The sequence below is a fragment of the Symphalangus syndactylus genome, chromosome 1, assembly GCF_028878055.3.
Source record: "Symphalangus syndactylus isolate Jambi chromosome 1, NHGRI_mSymSyn1-v2.1_pri, whole genome shotgun sequence".
NCBI classification, from domain to species: domain Eukaryota; kingdom Metazoa; phylum Chordata; class Mammalia; order Primates; family Hylobatidae; genus Symphalangus; species Symphalangus syndactylus.
In genome coordinates this window covers 94,876,724-94,888,973 of record NC_072423.2, presented here as the reverse complement: position 1 = coordinate 94,888,973, position 12,250 = coordinate 94,876,724, and the positions used below count along the sequence as shown (strand labels likewise).

Sequence of the window (12,250 nt, the reverse complement as noted above, 5' to 3'; positions counted from 1 at the left end):
CCGATGTTTACCACGAGAATCCATTCATCATTAAGATCCAGATTCAAGGAAATGTCAATCTGTGTTTTATACATTCTTAAAGAAGAACCAGAAACAAGTAAATATAATTGTAGATTTCCAACCAAAATGGAAAAATAAAGTCCTGATGCTTATTAAAGTTGAAAATTAACATACACCCAAAGATCCACATGTTTCAGAAGAGACCACAAATGTATTATCAGGTTTCTCCTGTAAAAGTAGAATGTAGTTTTTCTATGATTTGAGACACAAAAAGGAAAACTTAGAAGACAAGAGAAAAAAAAATTAACTACATTTAAACCCTCATTTTCCTAGGAGTTGCTCAGTTTTCATTGGTGACAAATGGCAAGCTGTAAACCGGTTCAGTTGCTCTTCTGGCTGCCAAACCAGGGCTAAAGAAGTCAGCAGGTAAAATAGGGAAGCTGTCAAGTCAAGCTGGCTCAAAACAAAGCTGTGGTTTGCAGGCGGGGCCTGTACCATCTCTTCCGTTCATATAAGCTGGCAGGATGTAGAAACAGGATCCCGACCCAGCCACTGCTTCAGAGAACCAAAATATTTTGCTTTGACTTTGTAGTCTAATAAGCTTGGGGTTTGGCAGGATCTGTGCCTCAGGTGAACCCAAGACCTTGTGATGGTCCCACTGAGGAAATCTGAATATTACCCTAATTCTAGAAAGAAAGCATGTTTGTTTTGTTTTGGTTGAAAGAGGGGCAGGGAAGACAGAGAAATTAGGTTGACAAGAAAAATAGCAACAGTAATAGCTAATATTAAGTGCTTTCTATGTTGCCACACACATGATTAACATGTGTTAATAACAAAATTAACCTTATTTAATTCTGATGATAATCCTGTGAGATAGGGACTTTTTTTTTTTTTTTTTTGAGACAGGGCCTTGATCTGTCGCTCAGATTGGAGTGCAGTAGTGCGGACACAGCTCACTGCATTCTTGACTTCCTGAGCTCACATGATCCTCCAGCCTCAGCTTCCCAAGTAGCTGGGACCACAGACATGTGCCACCAAGCCCAGTTAATTTTTTGCTATTATTTGTACAGACGGGGTCTCCCTATGTTGCCCAGGCTGGTCTCGAACTCCTGGGCTCAAGCAATCCTTCCACCTCAGCCTCCCAAATTGCTGGGGTTATAAGTGTAAGCCACCACACTCAGCAGGGACAATTATTATGCCTATTTACAGATGAAAAAAGTTGAAGCATTATAGAGGTTAAAAACTTGTTCAGAGTCACTCAAATAGTAAAATCTGACCTGACTGGCTCCAGAACCCACACTCGCAGCCACCATGCCACACAGCCTCTCACTGTCTATGATGGAAATTGAGCAACGTTCTGTAATTCCAGCTGGCAAAGAATAAGGCATTAAATATTATTTGTCAGCTATGAGAACCAGACAGGGCTTGGGGGACCAAGTTTAAACACAGAAACAGCTCTGGTGTCCGGCAATCATGAGTCATGAGACAAATCCCAGCCCCGCCCACTTTTAAACTGTGTAGTCTTAAAAAATTGCCTTCACCTCACAGGGCCTCAATTTTCCCTTCTGAGAAAAGGGATCGTAGCACCTGGCTCTGGCAGTTTTGTGGCACACAGTAAATGCTCAGGTCATCAGCTTCACTGCAGCGAGCATCAGCGCAACTGTCGCCTTACCAGAGGCCCTCCCTGACCAAGACAGCCTTTCCCCCCACACTCAGTTCCCCACCACACTATTCTTTGTGACCCTACTCGCTATCTGACCATTTTTCACAGATATAACAATATAATTGTTTCTCATCTGTCACTCCCACCAGAAAGCACACTCTTGGAGAGAATGGACTTTGTCAGCCTGTCTGCTGCTGCTTCTCCAGAGCCTAGATCAGTGCTTGGCACACAGAAACACTCAGTAAATATTTGGTGAATGGAGGAATTGTGCATAACAGATAGTCATTCAATAAACATTATAAAACACTATAGGAAAATCAGTGTCATTGATTTGACAAATATAGTTATTGAGCATCTATAAAGTAACTAAATAAAGGAACAAGATTCTTTCCGGTAATGACGAGTAGGTGTGAAGTAGCTTTATAAACTCCCAGAAGGGGTTGGGCAGGTGAGGACAGCCTTCCAAGGTAGCAGGTCAGTGAAGAGCTGAATGATACCCAGGAGCCAGTCTCAGTGATCCAAGGATCCAGGGAAAGAGTATCATAGGTAGAGGGAACAGCAAGTGCAAAAGCCCTAAGGCGAGGGTGACCCACTGCAGGAGCAAGGGGAGAATGCAAAGGTGTGGTCAAAGACATGGGAAGGGGCTGCATCGTTTAGCATCTCCTGAACCATGAAAAGGGGATCTTTTTTAAGTATGACGGAAAGTTATTGGATGGTGTCTCTTATCTTCAACCACTAGAATGCAGACTTCATGAGATCAAGGATTTTGCTTGCAGCACATATCAGCTGGTCTATAAGCTTTTGCTGAATGAATGAACTGGAAGATTACAGAGGGGGTGTGACAAGTTCTGATTTTCATTTTAAAATATCACTCTGAACTGCCACTAGTGGTTACTTTCTGGGAAGGACTAGGATGGCAGAGGTTGGGAGGGATTACAATGCAATGTGTTTGAGAGGTTCCATGAAACAGAAAAACAGAAGGGAAAAGCTGCTCCCTAAACCCTGAAGCCATTTGGTGTTTGTAAACAAGAGGCAGGAAAAGGTTAGTGAGGAGGGATCAGTAAATGATGACTGATGCCCCAAGCCTTGTGCTCTAAACTTTTTTTTTTTTTACCCAGACCTTTTCCCAGCAATAAACCATTAAAAAAAAAAAAAAAAAAAACCTGCTACAAAGAATGTCTCACCTACCAAGAGGAACAAAAGAAAACTCACAGACAGATACAGAAGTGCACATACTCACACACAAACACACACAATGTTTCAGAAAAACAACTGAAGAGGCTGGGAGGTGGCTCATGCCAGTAATCTGCTGAGGCGGGCTTGAGGTCAGGAGTTCAAGACTAGCCTGGCCATCATGGTGAAAGCCTGTCTCTACTAAAAATACAAAAATTAGTCGGGCATGGTGACATGCACCTGTAATCCCAGCTACTTGGGAGGCTGAGGCAGGAGAATCACTTGAACCCGGGAGACAGAGGTTGCAGTGAGCCGAGATCGTGCCACTGCATTCCAGCCTGGGCAAGAGAGCAAGACTCTGTCTCAAAAAGAAAAAAGAAAAAGAAAAGAAAACAGCTGAAAAGAAAAAACACCTTCCTATATCTCAGCACAATAACCAGTCTAGCCTGGGTGCGGTGGCTTACGCCTGTAATCCCAACATTATGGGAGGCTGAGGCGGGAGGATTGCTTGAGCCCAGGAGTTCGATATCAGCTTGGGCAGCATAGTGGGAACTTGTCTCTGCAAAAAATTAAAAAGTTAGCAGGGCATGTTGGCATGTGCCTGTGGTTCCAGCTACTTGGGAGTCTAAGGAGGGAGGATCACTCGAACCCAGGAGGTTGAGGCTGCAGAGTGAGCTGTGTTCATGCCACTGCATTCCAGTTTGGGCATCAGAGTGAGAGCCTATCTCAAAATCAAAAACAAAATAACCAGTCTAAAATCCCTCAGAGACAATTAATATGCCAGTCATACCCAAAATGTTAGCTGGGGGAAATCCTATTCAAAATAAGGTTTTGAGAGGTAGTTTGGAAAACTAGTTTAGAAAGAAATCACGTAACCGCTAATGTGTCCAAAAGATGTGTCATTTGGAGGAGTTACACAGACTACAAAGAGGGGAACAGGTGTTAGAGTAGGGAACAAATTTAAGGCACCATTCCTTTCACATCTACCTATATTTATACCAGGTCACTCAAAAACATACACAGCAAATTACCCACGGCACAATTTCTAAGATGCATACAGTTCTAAAAAGTGTTTTTGCCAAAATGGCCTGTGGATACCACTGTATTTACAAAACTAAAAGTACCGAAAGTGCTGAAAGGATGAAGGGAACACAGGTTGATCTGAGAGTTGACATAGATCATTACTCACAAGGAGAAAAGTGGAAGAACGATATTTGAGATTCAGAAAAATTGTTGAAGCTAGCACTAAACTCAAATATTCCAACCTTTGTTGTACCTTAAAAACCTTACAGTTCACGCCATTCTCCTGCCTCAGCCTCCCCAGTAGCTGGGACTACAGGCGCCCGCCACTGCGCCCAGCTAATTTTTTGTATTTTTAGTAGAGACGGGGTTTCACCATGGTCTCGATCTCCTGACCTCGTGATCCGCCCGCCTCGGCCTCCCAAAGTGCTGGGATTACAGGCGTGAGCCACTGCGCCCGGCCCAGATCGCGCCACTGCACTCCAGCCTGGGCGACAGAGCGAGACTCAGTCTCCAAAAAAAAAAAAACACGAAATCTTACAGTTGGCCAGGCATGGTTGCTCACACCTGTAATCCCAGCACCGTGGGAGGCTGAGGTAGGCGAATCACGTGAGGTCAGGAGTTCAAGACCAGCCTGGCCAACATGGTGAAACCCCGTCTCTACTAAAAATACAAAATTATCCATGCATGGTGGTGCATGCCTGGAATCCCAGCTACTCGGGAGGCTGAGGCAGGAGAATTGCTTGAACCTGGGAGGCGGAGGTTGCAGTGAGCTGAGGCTGTGCCTTTACACTCCAGCCTAGGTGACAAGAGCAAAACTCCGTCTCAAAAAAAAAAAAAAAAAACCTTACAGTTTAAAAAGATCTGCACAAAATTAAATAAACAAACCTGCCATCAACACTATTTTATCACCTATGCCTCGCCATCTACCTCAACACAAGGAAAGTAATGATTTAGAACATTCTCTATTCAACCATTTTTGTCTGAAACAGGGTCTTACTCTGTTGCCCAGGCTAGTGTACAGGGGCGAGATCATGGCTCATTGAAGCCTCGACCTCTAGAGCTCAAGTGCTCTTCCCATCTCAGCCTCCTGAGTAGCTGGGACCACAGGCGCACACCACCATACCTGGCTAATTTTGTTTATTTTTTGTGGAGACGGGGTTGCCATGTTGTCTAGGCTGGTCTCGAACTCCTGGGCTCAAGTGATCCTTCCGCCTCAGCCTCCCAAAGTGCTGGGATGATAGGCGTAAGCCACCATGCCCAGCCTTGGAATGTTTTAACAAACTATTTTCTAGAAGTGTTCTAGATGTGTTTCATTGGTTAACTGTCTGTTCTACTGCGATTCCCAAGGTCAAGAGGCAGGGTGCAGGTCTGCCTAAGTGGCGATCCCTGAGCTGTGACCAAAGCCATTCTCTGGTTTTTAATGAGATAACAGGGAACACAGGTCCAGTCAACTGCCCTGTGAACGTCTATAAGGTGTAACACTCTAGAGCTGGTGCATATCTTGGTCTCTAGAACCTTTGGAAGCTGGTTATTCCTCTATCTAGGTCCACAAAGAAGACCCTGTCAGTGCTCGCCAACCTAAGAGCCTGCCCACCTTGCTTGATGGCCCTCTGAAAGAAGTTCTAAGTCCAACTCCAAACTCTGACTTTCCTCAAGAGCCCTCAATATCACCCCAAGCCCTATGCTGGAAGAAGACCAACGCTGGCAAATCATTCCCACAGCTACGCTAGATTCCCATGGAATTTCCGGAATGTGACAACATGGGTGCAAGCCAGGCCAACACCAAATTTCAGAGGACCCACCATGTAGATGCATGCTGGCATCTACATCAACACCTTCAAGTCAGGGCCAGTCCAGGTGCAGTGGCTCACATCTGTAATCCCAGCACTTTGGGAGGCCGAGGCTGGCGGATCACTTGAGGTCAAAAGTTCGAAACCAGCCTGGCCAACATGGGGAAACCCCGTCTCTACTAAAAATACAAAAATGTGCTGGGCGTGGTGGCGCACGCCTATAGTCCCAGCTACCTGAGAGGCTGAGGCTCAAGAATCCTGGGAGGCGGAGGTTGCAGCGAGCTGAGATCGCACCATTGCACTCCAGCCTGGGCGACAGAACAAGACTCTGTCTCGAAAAAAAAAAAAAAAGTCCAGGTCCAAACTGGACAAGCCTCCTGAACTGAGGTAGTGAAAAGACGCAGCTCAAACATTTTCTGACGCATACCCGCCCTCATTCCAGCACTGACAACAACAGTGACAACTTACTGGCTTAGCTAAGAAATTGGAAAACTAGTTTAGAAAGAAATCACATAACCGCTAAGGTGTCCAAAAGATCTGTAAATCAATACATGTAAAATGGACTCTGTGAAAGTCATTATCTTTCTAACTCAAGTAATCCGAGCTTCCACAGGGACGATGGATACTATTACCCTGATAGAGATGATATTCTATTACAACACTCACAATGTGAAATTCAAATCTCCTAAGGTACAAACATGCTTTTAAGACTTTTAATGTGGCTGAGTGCAGTGGCTCACATCTGTAATCCCAGCACTTTGGGAGGCCAAGGCAGGTGGATCACGAGGTCAGGAGATCAAGACCATCCCGGCTAACATGGTAAAACCCCGTCTCTACTAAAAATATAAAAAATTAGCCGGGCGTGGTGGTGGGCACCTGTAGTCCTAGCTACTTGTGAGGCTGACACAGGAGAATGGCGTGAACCTGGGAGGCGAAGCTTACAGTGAGCTGAGATCGCGCCACTGCATTCCAGCAGGGGGAAAGAGCAAGACTCCTTCTCAAAAAAAAAAAAAAAAAAAAAAAAAAAAGACTTTTAATGCTAGGGTAGTAATAGAAATTTCATCAGGTCTTTCTTATTTGATCAATGACATTTACTTTATACCTATAATTTAAGAAGTGCTTTCTCCCACGCTTCTATAGATCCAATTTTATATATATTTCATCCACATCTAAGAATGGATGGTCAAGTGCCTATGGTCCCAGCTACTCGGGAGGCTGAGGTGAGAGGAATGCTTGAGCCCAGGAGGTCTAGGTTGCAATGAGCCATGATTGTGCACTGCACTCCAACCTGAGTAACAAAGCAAGACTGTGTCTCAAAAAAACAAAACAAAGGCCAGGTGCGGTGGCTCACGCCTGTAATCCCAGCACTTTGGGAGGCCAAGGCGGGCGGATCATGAGCTCAGGAGATCGAGACCATCCTGGCTAAGACGGTAAAACCCCGTCTGTACAAAAAAATACAAAAAATTAGCCAGGCGTGGTGGCAGGCGCCTGTAGTCCCAGCTACTCGGGAGGCTGAGGCAGGAGAATGGAGCGAACCTGGGAGGCGGAGCTTGCAGTGAGCTGAGATTGCATCACTGCACTCCAGCCTGGGTGACAGAGCGAGACTCCATCTCAAAAAAAAAAAAAAAAAAACACACACGAAAAAATAAATTAATAAAATTAAACTAATGCATGGAAGAGTTTGTCCTAGTATATAGTAAGAAGATAGAGTAGTATATCTTGGCTTGTATAGTGCTTCTGTGGTTAAAGGGGCAACTGCCCCCAAGTGTTTTCAAGAAAGTAACACTTCTGCTGCAGGCCAGTCATGCCAACTCAACTATGGCCACCTTCTGTGGCTCCAACGCTTTTGTCCATTAAGGCTTGACCTCAGCACCCACTTAAAAAAAAATGTGGCCTAAGTAGAAATGTGACTGATAACTGCTGAACTCCTACCCTAAGTTCACATACACATAAGGGTATGCAAATGGGCTTTGGATATGGTTTGTGAGTGATATAGCAGAGCACATTTCATCTCTTAATAATCACTTTTATGCCACTGAGGAAATTTTGAATGCTTGTAAAATTTAGTAATTTTTCTGCCTCTCCTACTTACAGCAACACAAAAAAAGAAAAGAACATCAGGGAAACCTCACCATACAAAAGCAGAAGGGAAGGGATCAACAATGAGGCTCTAAAACCCTTCCTTTAACATCAAGCAGCATGCCACCTGGTCCCCATAACCCTGCACCATGGTCCATGCCATACTGGATCATAGTAGAGAAAGTACTACTTAGCATGAAGGGAAAACAATGCTAACTTCTAAAGCTTGAATTTCATAAAAGGTAAAGGAACTATAGCAAAACTACCTTTTTGTAACAGAATCTTAAAAGCCAACTGTATTTCACAGTGATTACCTCTGGAAAGTGAGAAGACGGATGGACTGGGGGCTTTTTCCTTTGTGCTTTCCATCTTTCCATACTGCTCAAATTTCTAATCATGGACATATATTAATCATTTTGTCTTTTAAAAAAATGCTGGTAAAAGGCTGGGCACAGTGGCTTACACCTGTAATCTCAGCACTTTGGGAGTCCGAGGTAGGAGGATAGCTTGAAGCAAGGAGATCAAGACCAGCCTGGGCAACATAGTGAGACCCTGTTTAAAAAAAAAAAAATAGCCAGGTGTGGTGGCATGTGCCTATAGTCCCAGCTACTTGGGAGGCTGAGGCTGGAGGACTGCTGAGCCCAGGAGTTGGAGGCTGCAGTGAGCTATGACTGCACCACTGCACTGTAGCCTGGATGACAGAGCAAGACTCCATCTAAAGAAAAAAAAACGAAAAATGCTGGTGAAAAATGTGATCAACAGAACAATTTCGTTCTTTTAAAACCAGCTGTGAGTAAGCTATTCATCTATATAAAGTTTTTCAAAAGTACTATGTATTCTGGGGGAATTTAACAGATGTTAAATAAGAGCAGACACTTACCTGAGGAACAACTACACTGCTCTTCATTTAAATATCTAATACAGGAAATGGTATTTTTTTCAAAAGAAAATTATATTTTGACTGGCATCAAGAAAAGCAGCAGGACCTTCCTAACACTGTACTGTTCGAGCCCCTCTTCTCTGCCCTAAGAGACCAAATCCCACGACATTCTTATGCACACCTAACCTTAGATCCACAATCACGTTTACATTTCTTTTTTTTTTTTTTTTGAGACGGAGTCTCGCTCTGTCGCCCAGGCTGGAGTGCAGTGGCGCGATCTCGGCTCACTGCAAGCTCCACCTCCTGGGTTCACGCCATTCTCCTGCCTCAGCCTCTCTGAGTAGCTGGGACTACAGGCGCCCGCCACCACGCCCGGCTAATTTTTTGTATTTTTAGTAGAGATGGGGTTTCACCGTGGTCTCGATCTCCTGACCTCGTGATCCGCCCGCCTCGGCCTCCCAAAGTGCTGGGATTACAAGCGTCAGCCACCGCGCCCGGCCATCACGTTTACATTTCTAAAGGGCATGTATCTCATATATTTGTGTCCCATTTGAGTTACGTGAGACAAGAATGTTAATCCCTCCACAGAGTGCTGCACGTTGCCAATATATTCTAAACAACATGAACAAGGACACCCAGGAGACCTCAAATTAACCAGACAACTCTAATAATTGGAAAGACCAATGGCAGGCCATTTTCTCCCCACAGGGTGTTATTCCGGCCTGCAAAATGCTCAAAGAGCACATGTGTTCCACAAGGAGTGAGGAGGTACAAGGGCGATGGATGGAAAACAAGGTCAGAGCAGGACAGTGGACAAGCTCAAGGACTGGTCAGTAAACGCGACATAACTGCACACTCCCAGAATGCAAAAAGAAGTCTACCTAAGCCTCTCACAGCAAGTTAGCATAATAATTATACATTTGATCAGGATGCCTGGCTGTTTCTTGGGCTAATAATTTATTACGTGGACTTTGCAGTGACCAAGAGACCTAGGGGCAGACCAAACATCAACAGCAATGATTTTATTCACACCCCTCTGCTGCAGCTCCTCGCCAGTTGGCTCCCGCCTTTTCAACCTAACAAGATGGAGAAGGCAGCTGCCCAAACGTCACCAAACACAGGCATGGAAGTGAAGGAGGAATGGGAAAGGTTGGACTCACGTAGGAAGGAACACGGTGTTTCTACGTGTGAAAGAGGTGGGTTAGGATACTTCAGCGATAGATGGGCCTGTATAGAAAGAGACAGGCCTGCTTAGGATCAAGAGAGGAACACCATCACCTACTCAACTCTCACTTGAGCTTGGTGTTGTGCTATGGATCTGGCCACAGCAAACTAAACTAATGTGGCTCCTGATTTCCCTAGAGAAAGGACAGAGGAAAAAAAAACAATGTGTAAATCTGTTAAGTGATGTAGAAACGGAGTGGAAGGAGCCTGTGGAAACAATCTACCTTTGCCTAGTGGCGTCCCAGATCTATACCCTGCGAGCGGCAATCCCACCCCTCCATATGAATACAACCTAAAGAAACTTCTGCACAAGAGCACTAGGAGTCCTGGGGGGAAATGTGTGCATTACTGTGGGTGTTAAACAGGAAACAACCTACATATTCATCAAGAGAATTACGGTATATTCATTCACACATCAGAATACTACCCTTCATGAAAATATTTAAACTGTGGCTACCATACCACATGGATGATTCTCACAAACCTAATGCTGATTTAAAAAAAAATAAAAAAACCAATCAAGTCACAGAACACATACAGGGTGACACCATTTATACAAACTTCAAGAACATTCAGAACTATAAAATATAGAGAGATGCATTATGCGGTAAAACTAATTTTTTTCTAAAAAGGGAAATGATAAACACAATTCAAAATAGTGTTTACCTTTGTAGAAGGAAGAGGAGAGATGGTCAGGAAGGGGCACCCTGAGAGCTTCAACAGAAGTGATAATGCTCTGTTCCTTAAGCTGAGCGAAACAGAAAGATGCACTCTCCTCATTCCTATCTGGGATATATATATAAAATAATATTATCCAGAATAAAGGTGAGGAAAGGAAGACAGTTGAGGGGGGAGCCCAGCAATGCTCTGTAACTCTGACTTACACATCCGTCTGCCTAACCAACAGTGAGGAGAGAGCCCAAGACTTCAAGGCAACAGAATCAACTCAGCTACAAGATGACAAAAAAGAACACCTCCAGGCACTTTTCTGGGCTTTCTGGGTGAAACCAGCTCCACACACCTTCTTATTCAAGTGGCAAACTGTAAGACACAGCACACTGTCCCCAGAGTTGGAGACAGACTGCCTTGCCAATACAGAAACAGAAAATATTCCCAAACTCAGGCCTAGTTTGCCAATGGAAGGAAAGTCCCCAGATGGTTCCAACAGACAGAGAAGAATGGATTGAATTTAGGAACAAGGCAGTAATTTCATAGAGTCCTGCAGAGCTGGGAGATTCTGGGACCAGTTGTAGTGGGGGAGGGGAGGTAAAGATACACTTGAGGACACATTAAATAGGGCCCTAAAACTAAGAGCCTAGGGCTTGGGACAGAACGTGTGTAATATGAAGTTCAAATGAACATGTGTGCCGAAGGCTAATGAGAAGCCCCTAGGGTGATTATATGAGCTTTACCTGCAAGAGGTGACAATCGAGTTTGGCACATGCTGAGTCTATTGGGAAATAATAATATCAAGAGATCTATACCACATCCATGTATGTACAGCCCCCGGCGCCAGCGAGGCAGGAGAGTGACTTACTCGGGTAAACTGACTGCCAGGAAGGCCGGATTCGGTCAGCCCAACCGGAGAAAACCCGGGGGCGAGGCCAGAAGGTCCCTCGGGGAGGACAGAAGGGTGGTCCCGGCCCCAGGCAGAAGGTGGGGCTGCCAGGAGAGGGCGGGTCCCCGTGGCAGGAGTCCCGGGAGGCCTGGCTGCAGCCAGGCCGGGCCGCGGGACAGTCGGGGAGATGGAGGGCGGGGACCCCTTGGGCGTTGGGGCGGGGAGGGCTGGGCCCCGGCGGCCACCCCGCTCCCACGGCGCTCCGCCGCACCCTCCCGCGCTCACCTAGGCACGCAGCTGGACGAGCTCCGGTCCACCTCCCAGGTGGCGTACAGGTTCATCTGCACTGGGGCGGGGGTGCGGCCTGGCCCCGGGCCGCCGGGAGGCGCGGAGCCCGAGGCCACCGCCACGGCCATGGAGGTGGAGGTAGACGAGGACGAGGAGGAGGCAGCCGCCGCCGAGGTGGACGAGGACGAAGAGGTGGCCTGGGCCAGCTTGGGGGGCGTCGGCTGCTGCGGCGGCTGCTGCTGCTGCTGCGGCGGCGGCTGCTGAGGGGACTGGGCGACCCCGGATCCCCGCTGGCTGCTGCCGCCCCCGGCGCCTCCGGGACCACCGCCCGCCCCTCCGCGTTCCGCCATGGCCCGGCTAGGCGGGGGTTACGGAGGCCGAGGCGACGCCGATCTGGCTCCCAGGCTTCCCCCGCGGCGGCGGCGGCGGCGGCGGGGGCTCGGCAGCCTCCTCAGCCCGCCTGCCCGAGCGCGAGCCGCCAGCGAGCTGCACGCACGCGCGGGGCCTCTGGGCGCGCGGGCCTCGCGCTCGACCGCCGCTGCCTGTTGCGGCTCGCGCGGCCGACACGGGTG

General features: G+C 46.9%; 1 protein-coding gene across 1 annotated transcript in view; it reads right to left on the bottom strand.

Moving 5' to 3' along the window:
• PACS1 (phosphofurin acidic cluster sorting protein 1) overlaps window positions 1-12,250 on the bottom strand; it is a 161,474-nt gene extending 149,224 nt beyond the window's left edge. Inside the window, exon 1 of the mRNA XM_055262484.2 lies at window positions 11,676-12,250. Coding sequence (XP_055118459.1) covers window positions 11,676-12,028 — 353 coding nt within the window. The 5' untranslated portion in view covers window positions 12,029-12,250. The remainder of the gene's footprint in view (window positions 1-11,675) is intronic.